This window comes from Xenopus laevis, chromosome 9_10L (genome assembly GCF_017654675.1).
Source record: "Xenopus laevis strain J_2021 chromosome 9_10L, Xenopus_laevis_v10.1, whole genome shotgun sequence".
NCBI classification, from domain to species: Eukaryota; Metazoa; Chordata; class Amphibia; order Anura; family Pipidae; genus Xenopus; species Xenopus laevis.
Genome location: NC_054387.1, coordinates 62,008,758 through 62,028,012, shown reverse-complemented (window position 1 = coordinate 62,028,012; position 19,255 = coordinate 62,008,758). Strand labels below are relative to the sequence as shown.

Sequence of the window (19,255 nt, the reverse complement as noted above, 5' to 3'; positions counted from 1 at the left end):
GTGCCTATAGTAGCAGTGGGATAATAGCCTCTGGGAGGGAATTGTGGTTGTAGGATAGGAGGTATAGAAGGTAGCTATGGCATTAGGACTGTAGCAGCAGATGCCACAGCCCTCCAACAAAGTATTTCTAGGGCCCACAGCAAATGATGGAATTGTGGGATCATGCCACTCTGCCACTAACGCAACATAGCCAGGAGGGTGTGTTCCCCCTGTTGTTATGAGACTGATCACAAGGGGTCTGTGCAATGTGGTGAGCCAAAACAAATGTCTCCTATGAAGATTTTTAAAAGCATAGAATGTGCTCACCCTAGGGAGAAAAGTGAGGTGCCAATTCTATAGGAATCAGCAATTAAATGATCCCAAATCCTTAATAAATTTAGAAAAAGGTATTGCACACTCCAAAACCATTTAGAAAAAATGTATTAATAAATATTAGTGGCCTTTTTCAACGAGTTACCCCTCAGATTTCACATCAGGACTCCAGTGTCGCAGTGTAGTACTGACTTCATGCAAACATACCCAGTTGGGTGTCCAGGCCCACTGGGGCTGTAAACCCTGTCACAAAACTTGCCAAAAGCCTACACCTCCCCTGACCCCCCAATGCACTGCATACCTCTAAATGTAGCTGCCTTGCCACTGCGATCAGGCGTGGGGGAGGAGCACCGAAAGTCCAGGATCAGAGCAGGGAGCAGGCCTGGGTCACCGGGGCCCACCGGGTTTTATCCCAGTGTCCCGCCAGCTCAGTCCAACTCTGCTGCAGAGTTTAGCAACAGCCAAGTCCTGGGGAAACAGAGATCCTGTGTGGTTCAACAAATATTTTTTTCTGGCTACAGGGTGGCATCAACTAAGTTTTTCTCTGGAAAGAGGTGTTTGGTGGGTATAGGGTTGCCACCTTTTCTAGAAAAAAATACCGGCCTTCCTATATATTTATCTTTTTCCACTATTAATAACATTGGGATCAGCCATCATTTTTCCGGTCAGGTGGCAACCCTAGGTGGGTACCAGCTTTCAAACCAACGCCAGCCTTCTTCAGTCATCTCTTTTACTTATTAGTAACTTTGGCACCTGGCAGTAGTTATATTGGCCAAACAGACAATAATTCCCTAAAAACAATTACTCCATAATGAAAAACCCCCTTGAAACTGGTAACTATGGGATTCTTTTCCATGCTTTCCTAACTAATAGAAAAGAAACTCTGGGAGGTGTAGTCCACAACATCTGTAATGAAGCTAGTATCTAGTAAATGTAAATGGCATAGAAAGTAGTAGATATTTACATCATTCTGTTCTCTGTTTCGGACTGTAGCAATGTCCATTCTCTTCCAGGTCTGTTAATCAGCTGACTACATCATTTTTAGTAGGATGCGCTGAATACAGGATTCGGTTTGGGTTTCAGCCAGAAATTGGCCTTTCTCAGCAGGATTCAGATTCAGCCAAATCAAATCCGAATCCTAATTTGCATATATGCAGATTAGAGATGGGAAGGGAAATCACACAACTTTTTATCACAAATCAAGGAACCAAAGAATGTTTTTTCCACTTTATCTCTTCCCGTCCCTAATTTGCTTATGCAAATTAGGATTTGGCTCGGTATTCGGCTGAATCTTTCCTGACGGATTCTGGAATTTGACCGAAACCCAAATAGTGGATTTGGTGTATCCCTAATTTTAAGAGTCAGAACCAACAGTGAAGAAACTATAAACAACCAGACTCTCCATTCAATAGCTATTAGCTTTTCACACAAATATAAAAGAAGTGGGAATGAAGAACGAATATCTATTGGTAACTTGCTGAGCATTCCTTTCACTTTCGTTAGTTCTTGGGTGGAGTTCCCCTCTAAAGTTGATGTGCATTGCAGCCTCCCAGCCTCTAGAGGGCCCCCAAGTACCGGTAAATCAGTAGCCGGCAGCGCGTGCCTTTCCTTTGACTGGAAAGTCAGTGCAAGAGACTGTGCTTGTACATAGGAAGTGGGGAATCAGCTGACAGACAGACAGACAGACAGACAGCTAGCTGATCAGTAGAATGCAGGTGAGTGAATGTTGCAACCATGTCACGTGTCCCTGCTTCTCTGGGCAGGAAGTGGGGAGCTGCTCTATCCAGATAAACAGTGACACCCTTCCTCCCTGGCAGTGGTACAGCTAATACTCAGTCATTAGTGCAATTAGCAGTGCACAGATAGGCATGCATAATATATTACAGAAGGAGTGTCACATATTGAGTAGCCCTTATGTATAAGGAATGCCCTTTTATTAGTGGTATCCTTTGCATGTATGTAATATGCTGTTGTGGCGCACAGAAGACAGAATGAGCTATGTAATATGATAGCTACTGGCTAAGGAATAATGCAAAAATGATGTGCTGCAGCTATAGGGCACAATTCTCTCAAAAATACAAAGTGGGTACACACTATGGGCAGTGGGGCACAGTGGGCTGTATATTGCAATATCATAGGTTAAAAAGACACACATCCTTGGTACTGCTCCCATTACTTTTATCAAGTTGGTGGGAGCAATGTGAAGGTATTGGGAGTTATGGTGCACAGTGGGCTAACATTCAGGTGGGAGCTGTAGGCCACTGGGGGCTATCTAATGCAGTCAGGGGACATTATGGGCTAAGGGGGAACAGTAGGAGGTTTATTGAATTCCAGTTAGTTGTAGGCTATGGGACACAGGGTAATGCAGTTGGGTATATAGAGAACAACGGGGTATGGTGGACCACGTAATGCCCTTGTGGGAAACAGTTTGGGCAGTTTTGGGGAAATTGTATAATTGCATAGTGGGCTGTGCAATGCATTGTGTTGGGATAGTGGACTATGGGGGATAAACTCTTTTCCCATTTAATTTACTGTGATTGCAAGTTTGTATCTTATCAGCAGTTGTATAAATAAGTCCTTTGGATGCTGATTGGGAAAGGTAGGTAGGTAGATCTGCGTGTTTGTGTCTATGATCATTTTCTGCTGAGCACTAATCATTCCTGTGTGTGTTTGCATGCCGGATTGCCTGACTGAGACATTTATATCTTCCCTTCTCTGGTGATACAGGCAGCCGTAATGAAAGGGACACGGGACACGGCACAAGCTGCAGCCAAAGAGTTCATAAAGTTCCTGAATCGAGGCGTCTCTCCTTATCACGGTAAGGGAACATCACTTTTCATAGACTTCCTGTTTCCATTGTTATTTAACATCTGTGCCAAGTGCAACTGCCAACTAACCCTACCACGTTCACTTCCATGTTTATTGTGAGAATGGTTCTGGCACAAAGCACATTGAGCTGGGAATGTAGCCTAGAGCCAAATGTGTAAATAAAGTCTGCTCCATCTATAATCAGTTGACTACGATAAATGGACGGTCCAGATTCTGGGGACAAGGGTGGCTGCCTTAGCCAAATATGCACAAAGCCAGTCTGTGTATAAAAGGTAAGTAATGCATTGTATGCAGTCATGTAGTAGATATAGTAGAGTGCAGTACGTGATTGCTGAATGGCTAATCTAAAAGTGGATTTATGATGAGGTAGGGACCAAGGGTTTGTGGGAATGGCCTCTAGACTCTGGCCGGCCCTGCTCTCTGCCCTTACCTGCTGCTGCTATACGAGTTCTTTTACCATGAAACCTGTATAAGCGATAAGGAATGTGCCTGTTTATACACCCCCCCCCAAATGTGGTACTGTAAATGCCTTATGTATCAAACTTAAAGCCTTATAAATATCACTATAACATTCACCTTTATTTACTCCATATAAAAATGTTTTCTATACATCATAAAGTGACATAACAAGTTTTGCTGACCCAAGAGTAATAATAAAACCTTAAAGGACTTGTCAACCCAAAAAAATATTTTTGCCTAATAAAAGAAAACATAATTCTAAGCAACTTGTATTGCTTTTGAAAGCAGAGTTTGTCTGTCCCTTTCTGTTATCTGCCCTGGTGGCTCTGGCTTTTGATACAATGTAACATAAGCCAAAGGATTGACAGACCTGTCTAACTGAAGGAGACTGGCTTTTGCAACATTGTTTAAAAGTAACAACCAGGAGTTTAAGGTCCTCATACACGGGCAGATATAAGCAGCCGACAGATTAAGTCAGCAATTTACTGGGCAGTGTATGGGGCCCTTCCACAGCTGTCCTTGATCGATATTTGGCCTAAAGTCGGGCAGATGTATATCGGGCAGTTTTAAAACCCCATAGGATCGAGGACTGTATTGGTTTGTTGATGCGGTCCTCGATCCGACCACCCGTATCCTCCTTGTTGTGATCCAATCATTGGGCCCTAGGGTGCACGATCGGATCAGCCCAATATCGCTCTCCTCAAGGTGATATCGGGGAGAGATCTGCTCATTTGCCGACTTTGCCAAACAAGTAGATCTCTGTGTGTGGCCATCTTTAAGCAAATGCTGCTTTCAATAGCAATGACATTTACAAATGACTTTTAAAGCACTAATCATTTTTAATAAATTCATATTTAAAAGTTGCTTTTGTGTTATGTTTTATTAGGCAAAAAAATAATTTCTTGTGTTGATATGCCCTTTAAGGAAAATAATCTGTTTGCAAACATTTAATAAAAACTGCCTTAGCTTGATGGGGCCCCTTTGGCATATATATTAGCTCCTGAGGAAGTGACGGGTTGTCACGAAACGCGTTGAGCATATGGCCCAGGGGATTACAAGGGCATGCTGTCTGTTGATTGTTTTAACATGATGAAATAAAAATCAAAGTTTTTAATCGATTTTTGGCCATCTTGGTGCTCCATCTATGCATGAATTGGACGTTGCCCCTTTGGCATATATGTCACAAGTCTGACCCCTAATGCACTAAGGTATTTGTCTGTATAAAGTGCTTTGCTATTCGTTTTCCATTTGCCCAGCAGAGGCAGTAACCAATGGTTCTTAATGTGACTACTCTATTACAGTGGTTGAGGAGTGTAAGTCTCGTCTTGTACAGGCTGGATTCTTGGAGCTGAAGGAAACAGAACACTGGGAAATTAAACCCAACCACAAGGTAAAAGACATCACAGTCACCTTCCTTTTCTGTATATTTGTATTTATATTGACCTGGAGCTGCCACACTGTTGTATGCACAGAACTTTTCCTTAATCTATGCGCAACTGCATGGGTTAGATCTTCCATATTTGTGGCAGTTATTAGATTAAAGGGGTGGTTCACCTTTTAACTTTTCAATTGGTCTTAATTTTTTTACAGTTTTTGAATTATTTGCCTTCTTCTTCTGATTCTTTCAATGTTTCAAATAGGAGTCACTGACCCCATCTAAAAACAAATGCTCTGTAAGGCTACACATTTATTATTGCTGCTAACTAAAAAGTTGAATAACTCAAAAACTGCAAATAATAAAAAAATAAAACTATTGCAAATTGTCTCAAGATACCCCTCTCTACATCATACAAAAAGTACATATTAAGGTGAACAGTCCATTTAATATAAATTTACATTTCTGAAATTGTAGCTTTCTCCTAAATATAAATGCTAGTGTGGTTCTACTAAACATAATCTTTTCATATATAGTACTTTGTGACCCGAAATTACTCCACGTTAGTGGCATTTGCAGTGGGAGGCCATTACCAGCAGGGGAATGGATTCACCATGATTGGAGCTCATACAGACAGCCCATGTCTAAGGGTAAGGACTATCTCTACCTATAGAGTCTTGTTTGCTGTTTATTCTTCCCAGTGTCAATCATCTGCCCCATTGTTCTGGCTTTTCTCTATTATATATTTCCCTACATCCTTTCGTGGGTTGTTTTAGGTTAAACGCCGTTCCCGCCGGGGCCAAACCGGGTACTTACAGGTTGGTGTTGAGTGCTATGGAGGAGGAATCTGGAGCACATGGTTTGATCGGGATCTGACTGTAGCTGGGAGAGTGATCCTAAAGGTAATATACTGAGTAATACAACATTCTCCCCATTCATTTTGAGATTCCAGGGCTTTCCTTTATGGAAGTAGCCATTTGTTTTGCCTTATTTCTGGGAAGGGATAAGGCCAAACAAATGGAGTGGGCTAAAAGTATTCCAGTTGGGAGCTGCTAGCAAACGATCTACTTTGTGTTAAATTGTAGCTTCCAGCTGAAGGCTGACCCAGACATGCCCTCACCTCCACTGCCACTTAGTCGATACTTCCAGCTTGGAATGGTTTGTGGGCTAAGAAAGTTGCACTAGTTAAGCTGTGAAAAAATACGATCCATTGCAGTTTATTACAGAGCAAAGGCATGGAAAAGTCTAAATACACCTCCCCTGTGTGTTACTCTATCTCAGGACGGGCACCATCTGCAGCACCGCCTGGTACATATAGATCGTCCAATTCTGAGAATCCCACATCTGGCCATTCACCTCCAGAGGACTGTAAATGAAAGCTTTGGTCCCAACACTGAACAGCAGCTGTAAGTGGCAATGGAACTGATCTGTACAGTCAATAGATATCTGATATCAATAGCACCTTCTGTGCTTGTAAGGGTTCCAGGACACCATGAAATGGAACTTCACACCATTGTCTCTCTTCTCTTCCATGTTTTGCAGGGTACCTATTCTTGCAACTTCAGTACAGGAATGTCTGGAAAAGGAGACTCTAGATTCTGGAATCTCTTGTACTTCTGCTTCAGGAAGCAACACCCTGGTAAGGTCAAGGCTGTGGCCCTTATATCACCACATGTCTCCTTTAGGCAGCATATTTCATGTATATCCTTATGGGAAGTGGTGACTGGTGGATAAAGGCATTTGGATCTTTTTGACAGAAGCAGCAATGGTCATAGGTCTTTAGCATAAGAAAAGGCATGTAGGCAGGCACACAGTTCGCACCAGGTCTAGTAACTGATGGCAACCTTTTAGCACAGTACAGAAATGGAGTGCTACTGCCAGTATTACCTGTTTGGTATCAGGTGCCTCTAGGTGTATGGCCCTAAAAACTGCCAAGGGCCCAAAATCAGTATCCACAAACAAAATACCAATGGCCCGAAACGTTGCCATTATTATTAGCTAAATAAATAAACCCAAAACTGGTTTCACAAGCATCGGATGTGCCATTGGTGCTTTGTTCGTGAGCAACCTTTTAGCAGACCCTGTAACAAGGGGGTGCAGAAAGTGCTACAAATTATGCCCCCGGCCCCTTCCCTCCAGCTTGCAACCATTCATTCTGTCATTTGTTGCTTGTGGGCATGGGAGGGAAGGTGACGTGAAGGTGCCTGGAGGCCCAGGAAACTGATGTTACGTGAATGTATCAGATGCTTCCAGCCATGTCATCAGTAAATGTTAAATTCTGATTGGTTGCAATGGGTTGTTAGACCTGGGGCAGAATTCGCATCCTTTCTTACATTACCACATAATTGCAGTGAGTAAATGTGTGGGATATTTTACTATGCTGTAACAGGATTACATTGTACATTATCATACAATGGAGTTATTTGTTTATGTGACTTAACTTTACGCCCTGCAGACTGAGAGGCATCACCCTGTGCTTCTTACACTCCTGTGCGACAAACTAGGAGTAAAACCTGAGCAAATACTGGAGATGGAGCTCTGTCTGACTGACACCCAACCTGCGGTAAGACAAACCCACAAACTGCCTTCTGTGACATGTGAACTGCAGTGAAACAAATGACAAATTCCACTACTTGCTTGAGTACAGGGCTCTTAAGGCATAGAGCCAAACAATTGGATAACTCCATTTTACACTTCAATTACTACTCCCCTGCAAGATTACATAGGGTTTTCCCTAACAAATCCTCAGCCTGTCCACGATGCCATCAACTTTCTGCGACCTTCATTCACATGATTTGGGAGTGCCCTATAACTCTACGGTTTTGGAGGGATGTGGTGAGATGCCTCAGTGATTATTTAGACCTACCACAGGTGCTGTCCCTTGAGGCGTGCTTACTGGGTGCTGTAGCCGAGCTAGTTCCCCGCAGTCACACCAGAATTATGTATAGAACCTTACTATTCTATGCAAGAAAGGTCATTGTTATGCACTGGATCCAACCCCAACCCCCTACACTTAAACAGTGGTCCAATCTGGTTAATTATATGCTTCCATTAATAAAACTGACCTACGAAGCCAGAGGGCTTCCTGACAAGTTTGAGAAGGTTTGGGGTCAGTGGGTGGATGTCTTTCCCATATCACCAATTGAGTGAGGTTTTCCAGGCCTTTGTTCTGTGTACTGACATGGTTCCACTGTCTGTGTGAAGTTGGTAGGATATGTTATATGTATATTTGTGTACTTGTAATGCTGCACTGATTTGATGTATAGCCAAGTGTTAAATAAAAACTTTAAAAAAAAAAAACAATTGGATAACTCCAAAGGTGGGCATATCGGGGAAAGATCCTCTCATTTGGCACCCTAGTAAAACAAGAGGATCTTTCAGTTCATGGCCATTTTTTTTCTCTGTACTTCCAATTACTAGACTGCTCTCGTTCCAATGGGTGACAAGGGGTGTTTCCCATTACTTTAATGTCTTTTGGCCAATAGTTGAATGGTCAGCCTACTTTACATGACAATAGAGGTTAAAATAATAAGACTGGGCCAGGCTGGAGGAAAAAATTCAAACCTCTGTACTAGGGAATAGACTTTGGTTTCACAGTAGGAGGTTGCTAATATGGCTTATGAATATGGAATCAAATACTCCTATTATCTCTCCACAATGTTCTGTAGTTTCCAAAATAATATGCATGCATTATTATAGGCCGGCATTTATGGTTATATAGATATATGCATACTGTATATACATTCATATATGATCTCTCACGGCCTGCATGGATTCTCAGGGACTAAGGGCATGGACACACATGGGTTTTTACAATGCAGTTCGCACCAAGGTTTTTACAAAAAGCCGTCCGACGCGGAAATATGCTAATCGGTTACAAGCTTAGGCAATGGCACACTAGGCTAGCATATTTGCGTGGCAGTCAGCTTTTTTAAATAACCGTTCCATTACCGCAGCGGAAAAACGCATGTGTGATCATGCCCTTACTGTTCTGTAAACTAGATTGGGAAATTCATCCAATAGCAATCTTGTTTTGCTATTGTCCTAGTAGCCAGGGCTGATAAGTGTGTTGTTTTTATTGCCAGACCCTTGGAGGTGTCTATGAAGAGTTCATTTTTGGGCCCCGTTTGGATAATCTGCACAGCTGTTACTGTGCTCTGCAGGTGAGACACTTTAGTTCCCATTTTTAGAAAAATCTATGTTTTTTGCTATTACTTGCACTAAGAAAGAAAAGGAAGGCTTTTTCACTTTCTAACTTCCTGGTACTGCCGAGTCACTGTTTGGAGAGATGTAGTTAATTAAACAAATTTGTATTTAGCATATAAGAACTCTGTTTAATGAGCTGCCCCACACTTGACACATGTCTAACACAGGCTGCAGGGAGGGGATTGTTTATAGAGACCTCATGAATAAAGTATCCTGTATTATGGGTCTATTCTGTCCTTGGAGGAAATCCATATTTGCCGCATTATAGTCCATTAAATATGCAGTGTTTATTCCCAACATTCCAGGTCATTTGGGCCTAATGTATTTGCATCAAATACATCAAATTTGACAGTGTTGCACTTGCACTTTGATACAAATCACGCTCCGTTGCCCTCAGACATTTCTAAGCCTATTTGGCATAATTTCCAGCATGAGAGTGACTTGTACCCTATTCTTTTGGCGCATCTGAGAAGGAAAGAAGTTGCATCAATTGCAGCTGTACAAGAATCGCGTGTTGATGCAAATACTTTTAATGAATTGGATTTTTTGAGCACCTGACACTGGGGCCTGCAGCTGTGGTGTTTTCAGTAAATGACCCCTAGGATCTTTACACACACCAGTGCAGTTCTTTATATGATCACAGTGGGGCTCTGCTGATACAGAAAATTGTAAGTCACTGCTAAACTGTGCATTACAGAACTGCAACTCTCCACGACCATATCTCAATCCCAGGTCATCTGCCTGTAGTATCTAATAAAGATCATTAGATTTAACAAGTAAGAGAAGAGTGTTGGAGGTATTGTATGTGCCACAGCTAATTGCCCATAGCTACTTATTTTACATTTCTAGGATTAGAGATCCTGTTCTTTACTGTAGGGATGCACCAAATCCACTATTTTGGATTCAGCCGAACCCTCGAATCTTTTGCGAAAGAGGGCCGAATACCGAACCGAATCTGAATCCTGATTTGCATATGCAAATTAGGGGTGGCAAGGGGAAACAATTTTTACTTCCTTGTTTTGTGACAAAAAGTCACGCGTTTTCCCTCCCCGCCCCTAATTTACATATGCAAATTAGGATTTGGATTTGGTTCGGCCGGGAAGAAGGATTCGGCCGAATCCTGCTGAAAAAGGCCGAATCCCGAACCGAATCCTGCATTCGGTGCATCGCTACTTTACTGACAAGCTCTAATGTGCAATATCTGCTAACTAATCTGTAGGTGGGATCGGATCCCTCAGGTAGATTTATATCAGCATGTACAGGACATTATTAGTCAACCTTGTATATTTTTGAAAGTTATTTCTGGGTGAATGAGCTGGGTAGCTATTGCCTATCTGCAACTATAGCCATGCCCTACTAATAAAAAAAGGTTTTAATTCCTATGTGTCACTGCCTTTCTTTGGGCTAAGGACAGTGGCACGCAGGTTTTGGACATTATACCCACATACATACACCATACATACATGATGTAACCCGTGTATCGTCTCTTATCTGCTGCTTCTATTGGGCGCCCTATGGACTCTATTTGGACCGCCCAGCAAATCCCACACTGGGCTGAAGTTAAATATCAGGACATGTTGGTATTTCACAGGAGTGCTCTCTAAAGGGATGGGAATAAGCAAACTCGTGTTTGCTGTTTAATATTCTTGTTTGAATAACAATGCAGCTCAGATATTTTGGAAGTAAAAGTCAGATATGCACAAATGCACCATGGCTGCTCCTTCCTGATGGGCACAGTAACTTTTAAAGAGTTTGGGGAGGGGGTCTTCATTTATTTGGCCCACCACAGTAATGAGAACTTAGCAAAAGCGTCTGGCTGAGAATGATGGATGTTGCAGTCCTACAACATCTGTATCGCTGCGGGCACTTTGGCAAAGCGTAGCTGTCAATCATTTTTTAGTCCTCAGATGAAACATCTGTAGCTTGGCAGAATGGAACTTTATGGAGTGGAACTGAGATTGACAGCTTAGCTTCATAGAGATCTGCAGCCCTGGCAGGATTTCACTTGAAAGCAAGAAATTGTTTGGGGCAACCCAAGGAAGGCATTAAAATGGGGAATTATTTCTGTTTAAAGGGTCACTTAAAGCCCATTGGGTGCTTCAAACCACCCCAAAAGAAGTGTGTGCTCTGTTCTGCTTGACCATAGGAAGTAGAGCAACTCAGGAAGTACAGAGACTTAGATCTCTGCTTCTGGGTAAGTACTGGGGTGTGGGGGACTTGATTCACTTACCCTCAGCATATCTAAACCTTTGGCCCTGCTGCAGCTTTTAAACTACAACTTCCAGTCTTGGAATATTCTGAGAATTGTAGTTAAATGTTGTTTGGTTGCAGGTCAGACATCCCTGGTCTGGATATGTCTGTGGGCAGTACTATATCTGGCATATGGCCATCATAAGTAAGTAATTTGATTTGTCTACAAAGAGAGACCTATTTATTAAATGCCCACCTTAGCCAATTCTGCCACCTGCACTACTTTGATCTCTTTGAACATCATTCACCCCCTCTTTTTCACACCACTTGTTAAATTACTGTCTCCCTTAGGCTCTGCTGGGTTCCTGTGAATCTCCAAGCTCTCTCGCCAGTGACCCCAATGTCAGAATGATCACCTTGTATGACAATGAAGAGGTAAGCCACTCTCTGGAGGAGGAACAGACATGTTGCCTGCAGGGGTAAAGCTCTGGTAGCAGCCTCCATGGGGACGAGACAGTTGCACAGACGCAGGTGTTGGATGATGTGACACAGACATACGTCTAGTGGCTCATAGTAAATGACTCATCGAACCCAGAAAAGAAATAGGAAAGCAGACAGATACAGCAGACTGATGTCTTACACCAGGAATCTACATAAGTCACATTGCTGCATTGTGTATCTCGAAGCTGAATACAGACACAACTATCTCTGATCTTAAAATAGCAGCACTGCTGATCATGAACATACCACATGCAGATATAGAAGTTATGGGTTAATTCTACTTCAGATAGAATCACATGAACCATGAAATGCCATTGCTGCCTTCAAGTGTTTCCTCTTGTTAAACTGAATCATAGAGCAGCACTCCCTTGTATCAAAACCATCACTTACTATCTGCTGAGCTAATGGAGTAGGCTGAAGTTCTGAACTCTGTAAGTGGATATAGGCACAATGGAAAAAGATCAGCCTAGTAAATTCCAAATAAATTAATGTAATCCATCACATCCATCAGCGTGTTCCCTCAACAGCATTTAAAGTGATCTCAGTGCTGCAGAGCAGTGTAGACCCTAACAACAGTGAATCTATATATGTGTCAAATATATATGTTTGTAATAAATACAGTCTTAAGGGTTTGCCAGATTCATTTTAATTACAAAATTTTTCTTCCAATGAACCCACTTTGTTTATGCACCAGCAGCCACACACTCCATGTGAATGAGAAACCACAATGGTCTACAGTCACCAGATATCTACAGTGACCAACTGTATGCCCATGCACCCATTGTGGCCTTCCAAGAGATTATTATGACCCCTAAACTTCTCAAGTACTCAACTGTCCTCATCGGAAGCTGTAAACTTCTCCAACCCCCCCCAAAAAAAGTAGTCCATCCATCTTTGGCAGAGCATATGCAAATCTAGTGGTTTATGTGAAGGCATTTAAATTGCTATAAACTTGTATTCTGTACACGCATATTTTATATGATGTTTATTGCATTTTGTCTTACAGGTGGGCTCTGGGAGTGCCCAAGGGGCCGAGTCTTTGCTGACAGAGTTGATTCTGCGCCGTATATCCTGCACACCCCGAAATCTTACTGCCTTTGAAGAGTCTGTACCCAAGTCATTTATGATCAGCGCTGATATGGCTCACGCCGTGCATCCCAACTACATGTAAATCCTGAAGGGTTCTGTACACATGCTAGGCGGGTAGAGTAGTGCTTGTTACTTGGTGCCAATGATTCTGTGCTGATTAATCTATTTGTTCTACAGGGATAAACATGAAGAGAATCACAGGCCCCTCTTCCATAAGGTGGGACTGATTTCTCCCTAATGTGCAGTATATTCTCTCTCCCTGTCTTTTCTTGAATGTGTTTTTGGGCTTACCCAGAATTTTGCCATCTGTCTGACTACACAATGTTAAGTGTATATTTCCAGGGTCATATTTCAAGTGGGGACACTATTGATACAGACTCTTATTGTCCCTTTTCACCCTTTCATTACCTGCTGTCCCACTATAGCAGGTACAAGAGGGGGGTTGTGGGTGCACTCCTAAGGCCATATAAAAAAAAATATATAAATACAATAATCCCCTGTCTAAAAAAAGAAAAACAGGGTTTTTTGTTACAAAGTTATGATCATAAAATTGGTAAGCCGCCATACCAAGTCAAGGTAAACCCCATACGGCGGTCCCTAACCTGTTTACCTGCGATCAAAATTTAAAACCTTGGTTTCAATCTGGACTAGATCCTCCCCCGCCACCTGCATATGCGGCTTTTGAAGGGGAGACTGCCCAGACCAACGCCCATTTAAAAAAAAAAAAAAAAAATGTGAATGTGAAGAGACTTTAATGAAGGAAAAGTAAAGTTGTATATATAAGTGCACACTTGTGTGTGTATGTGTGTGAGTATAGATTTAGAGGGAGATGAAAAAGGAAAAGCTAAATGTGGAGTGTAATAGGTGTAATGTGTGTGGGTCTGTGCAAGTGTTACCTAGTGATAAGTGCAGCAAATATAATGAGTGTCTCACAGGCGTTGGTAATAAAAAGGCCAAAGCCTCCCCAGCCGCTAGCATTTGTGGCTTTTAAGGGAGAGAAAATGCCCAAACCAAGGATTAATAAAAAGCAACAAGGACATAGGGCCACCGTTAATTTAAAGGGGTGGGTATGAGGGTGCACTAACCACATGAAGCTTAGCCACAGCTTCCGGCTACATTTCAGGTACAAGAGGGGGGTTGTGGGTGCACTCCTAAGGCCATATAAAAAAAAATATATAAATACAATAATCCCCTGTCTAAAAAAAGAAAAACAGGGTTTTTTGTTACAAAGTTATGATCATAAAATTGGTAAGCCGCCATACCACGTCAAGGTAAACCCCATACGGCGGTCCCTAACCTGTTTACCTGCGATCAAAATTTAAAACCTTGGTTTCAATCTGGACTAGATCCTCCCCCGCCACCTGCATATGCGGCTTTTGAAGGGGAGACTGCCCAGACCAACGCCTGTACTTATACTTATACTCACACACATACACACACAAGTGTGCACTTATATAAACAACTTTACTTTTCCTTCATTCTAGTCTCTTCACATTCACATTTTTTTTAAAAGGGCGTTGGTCTGGGCAGTCTCCCCTTTAAAAGCCGCATATGCAGGTGGCGGGGGAGGATCTAGTCCAGATTGAAACCAAGGTTTTAAATTTTGATCGCAGGTAAACAGGTTAGGGACCGCCGTATGGGGTTTACCTTGACGTGGTATGGCGGCTTACCAATTTTATGATCATAACTTTGTAACAAAAAACCCTGTTTTTCTTTTTTTAGACAGGGGATTATTGTATTTATATATTTTTTTATATGGCCTTAGGAGTGCACCCACAACCCCCCTCTTGTCCCACTATAACAGGCACTTTTATTCAAGCATTGCCAGGGCTCCATAAATCTATATTTAGTACTATTCAGTATGACACGAGGCTCCATATTTTCATATGGTCCCACAGTACCTTTTTAGACACTCTGGGGGTAATTTAAAAATGTGTGCAGCGCATTTTTATTTGCAAATGGTTGTATTGCCCATGTTTTTTCTTGAAAGCTAAAATATTGTACTGCTGTGCCCGTCTTGGCGGTTTTTGCGAATTTGCATTGCGCGCAAATTTTTCGCAAATGAAATGGGCGTTTGAATGCAAGGTTCTTGTGTGTGAAAAAAGCGTCATTTAAATTCGCAAATTGCAAAATTGTTTTGCGAATATTTTCTCCGCCACCAAAGTTGGGATGTAATTCAAACGCAGTGTGCACATAAACGTTCGCAATCTGCGATATTTGCCATAATTAAAAAAACGTATGGACATGCACAGTGCAAAAAAATATTCACAATTCTGTTTACACAATATAAATAAATATACCACTCTTATCCAGCTTTATAAATGTACCCCTGCGCAGAGCAAAAATATTCTCTGTGTGAACCATTCTGCCCTGTGCAAAGTTTATAAATGAGCCCCTCTGACTACAGACACTGCTCTTCTGTTATACCACTGCTACTGGGGCTGCTTTTCTGCCTGTACATAGTTGTGGTCAGGGCAGTCACCAGGAATCACAGGGCCCCTTACTATTAAGTTAGCAGAGCTCTCCCACCAGGGGCCCCCAAATATTTACCCCTTGGTCACCTGGGCAGAGGGCCCGACTAACGAGCAGAATGTAGTCCCTCCCAATAAAAGAGATACCTGTGCTTGCATGACCATATTCCCTACCCACCCAGTCATGCTTCATCATAATAAATCCTGCCCTTACCCCCTAAAATCCATGTTAGTTTGTGACTAAGAAATCACACTTTTGGGGGCCCCTGACAGTAGCCCTAATTTTGCTATTGGGCTTTAACACACTCTTTCTGTCTATCTATCTCCTGCTCAGGGTACCCATGACAGCCAACCCTGCGAAAATCGCCCCCTTGCCAGTAGCAGCCCTGCATATTGTATATTCTGTTGTATCTATCAAATGCCTCTTGTTTCTGAAAAATGTTTCTTTCCTCAGGGTCCGGTCATCAAAGTGAACAGCAATCAGCGATACGCCTCTACAGCAGTGACTGAGGCTGTGCTAAGAGAGATTGCTGGGCACGTTGGGGTCCCCCTTCAGGTAAATTCTAGATTCCTGTTAGCCTTGCTTTGCTAGTGTTTTTTGTTTATGGTGGGTTGCCTATGAGTCTACATTTATCATAGCAACAGCATCCTGCCCTGAATCCCAGTTTCTGTGGGGTTTATTTATCAAAGGTCGAATTTAAGAACTATGTGAGCTTTTTTATACCTTGAATGAACTCACAACTCGACTGGATTCTAATTTAAGAAAAAAAACGCCAATTGACAAAATTTTCCAAAAAAACCCCTCAAATTGCTTGAATTGATCGAGTGTTGTTGGACTATCATCATGCTGTTATCTTGATAATTTGTTTAGGGATTCTGTAATTTGTAGTCCAGCTGATTATTAGGGACTTATTGACCAGAAAAGCAATGCAAAGTTTCCAGCATTTTGCATGAATATCTGGTCACCAGAGGGCGCAGTTTTGTTAGAGAACTGTTGCTGCTCCTGTTCAGAGAGCCGACACAAAATATTATTCCCCCGGGCAGAATAACTTATAGTAACGTTTTATTGAACATTTTTATGAGGAATAAAAAGCTTATAAAGCCTGCTTATAAAGATCTTGCATTTCCCTTTAAAACGTTTATTGGCTCTAGTTTCTTGTAGACCACTGCATTCATCACCATCATGTTTATGATTTAAATATTGCACTGTGTGGCTCTAAAGTGACTCTTGCTCCCCAGGAATTCATGGTGAGAAATGATGTACCGTGTGGTTCTACCATTGGGCCCATTCTGGCATGTAAGCTGGGCCTGCGAGTGTTGGACCTGGGTTCCCCCCAGCTGGCCATGCACTCGGTGCGGGAGATGTGCTGCACCTCAGGGGTCCTGCAGACCTCCACATTGTTCCAGGTAAAAACAAAACACATTGGTTTGTGTGCAGGTTAGCCATGGTTTTCTCTGTGTGTGGCCATCAATGAGATCTCTGTGCACTCACATACCTCATAGGGTTGCTACAGACCCTCCAGTTGATTGATAAAAATGCACATGGAGGCTCAGTGGTTTTCACAGTTGCCTTTAAGGTTCTTGTTTCAATGCCAGCCTGTGGCCTATCTACAATTGCATGTTCCTCCTATGCCTGTATCCGTTTCCTCCTGGTACTTTGGTTTCCTCCTGCGATCCAAACATACAGGCAGGTTAGTGATATGTATAGATGGCCCTAAATAGAGGCTAATAGCAGAGTGTAGCCCACACAAGCTGGGACCTTGGTGTGGTCCTTATTCTTGCACCCCCTGTGATTTTCGAGACATACAACTACTGATTGATATTTGGCAAATACAGTTCTAACCCTAGGACATTTTCAAGACTATAGAAAATTAGTCTTAAAAGGTTTGCAAAAAGGGCAAGTAACTTGTTTTATTTTGAATTTACTTTGCTGACCTTTAATTTCAAGTCTTAACTCAATATCAAAAAGCAATGTTATAAAATCACATAAATATGTTTTAGTACAAGGGAAATCCATCCATTCCCCCAGCCATGGATTACACAGGTTCACCTTGGATTTACTGGATCTCATTGCCTTTGTGAAACAAATGTTTTATTATAAAAAATATATTTGGCCACCCAAAGATCTTGCAGTGGGATAACGTCTCTCTCTTCAATTTAGAGAATCTCATCAGCTCATACTGAGTTAAATCTCCCCATATTCTCAGCCAGTTGTAGTCATAGACTTTCTATATAACCAAAGGCTGTCTGGGAATACTGGGATATGGTGATAGTGCTACTTCCGGATTACCACAGACTGATTCTTCGATCCATGTGACGGCAAGGAAAGTGCTTTTTACCAGATTATCCCTCCTCATCCTTTGCCCTCAGCAGCGCAAGCAGCTCCATAAACCCTTCCAACTTGGGATATGTCACAAGACCACTTTATTACTGCACTGACATTAATGTGTTTCACATCTCTGTATTTGGTAGCTGAGGGGGAAGTAAAACCAAGGTTGCTCTTTTCTGAATCATGGATAAATATTAGTCAAATTACAAATCCCAGCATCCCAATGACAGTCAAAGGCTGTAAGGGAATTCTGGGAGTTGCAGCCCATCAACTGCTAAAGGCTTGATTCCCCCCCCCCCCCCTCTTTATGTTGCTATGTCATTTCAGATCTTCCTGATTTGTATTCAGCATCTGGGTGCAATTGGCCGTGCTTGTGCTTGGCGAGGCTGCTTGTTTGTGTGTGTACATTTCATTGTCTATTCGTGCGTCCTTTCTGCATTTCTGATTGGATCATGTGTGCTAGTTACTAATTGTGCCTGTGTGCTCTTTCATTTATTGGCTGCTGCCATGGCAGCATACTGTGGCCTTGAAGACAGTGGCTGGTTACCATGGCAACAGCAGACATCAGTAGGTTAGACTAGTGGTTGCTATGGCAATTCCAGGGCTGCACTAATGAGCTATAACACGTACTAGCCTATAGAAGTGCATAATAGTAACTATGGCTACATGAGCCCACCTCCACTATTCTATTCTATTTCTTCTGATGTGACTTATCACTTGGGTATAAACCTACTGCACCCAGCCCTCTGTATCTATCGCCTACGTACGTCACTGACATGCAAACAAGCTTTGTTTTCTTGCTGCTATTCCAAACTATAGAGTCCAAAGTCCTTTTTTTTCTTTAAAGGGAAACTAATCACAAACACTGGGATTTTTTTTTGTGATGAGGCAAAAAAACTAAATTTAAGTAAATAAACTTTTAATTTTGTGTATTTTGCAGGCTTTCTTTGAGCAGTATCCTGTGGTGAACAGCAGCTTGTTGGTAGACTGACACCCCCATTCTAATGGCAGCACTTACACTGAGCCTTCCACCAGTTCAAACTATCCCTGTCACTCGGTGGGTGGAGTTTGTCTCAAGGCATGCAGCACCAGCATCCCTAAAATAAAAACAGTTTTCTTTAATCATGGGTCTTGCGGTACAGTGATTTATTTGCAGGTGAGAGCTAGACATGTGGCCCTCCAGCTGCTGAACTCAGAGTCCCAATATGATCAGCAGATGAGGTTGACACAGGGCTTTGTTTATTGCTTACATTCGGTTTATTATAAATGTAAATAAGTGGGACCCCAGTATTGATAGTGACTAAGGCTGTCTGGCCTTTGAGCTGTTGGTGAGTGCTGAGAGTACTTAATGGGGCAGCTATATAGTGTGTTGTGCTATCATCTTCCTCTGCTATAGCATGATTCACCCACTCTTCCTCAATAAAGCTGCTGATCTTCTATGGGCCCCAGAATTTGTAGACCATATAAACCCCTGGTTTAGATTGTAGTTTAAGT

At 42.2% G+C, this 19,255-nt stretch overlaps 1 protein-coding gene across 1 annotated transcript; it reads left to right on the top strand.

Moving 5' to 3' along the window:
- Window positions 1–2,002: 2,002 nt before the first annotated feature.
- Window positions 2,003–18,888, top strand: dnpep.L (aspartyl aminopeptidase L homeolog; the record flags this gene model as incomplete). The annotated part of the gene is given in 15 exon segments (NM_001092056.1): window positions 2,003–2,027; window positions 3,040–3,130; window positions 4,902–4,990; window positions 5,512–5,625; window positions 5,752–5,877; window positions 6,257–6,381; window positions 6,518–6,614; window positions 7,431–7,538; window positions 9,061–9,138; window positions 11,723–11,806; window positions 12,879–13,039; window positions 13,139–13,178; window positions 15,887–15,988; window positions 16,672–16,839; window positions 18,702–18,888. Coding segments are annotated over 15 exon segments (1,440 nt in total). The 3' UTR covers window positions 18,753–18,888.
- Between the last annotated feature and the right edge of the window lie 367 nt (window positions 18,889–19,255).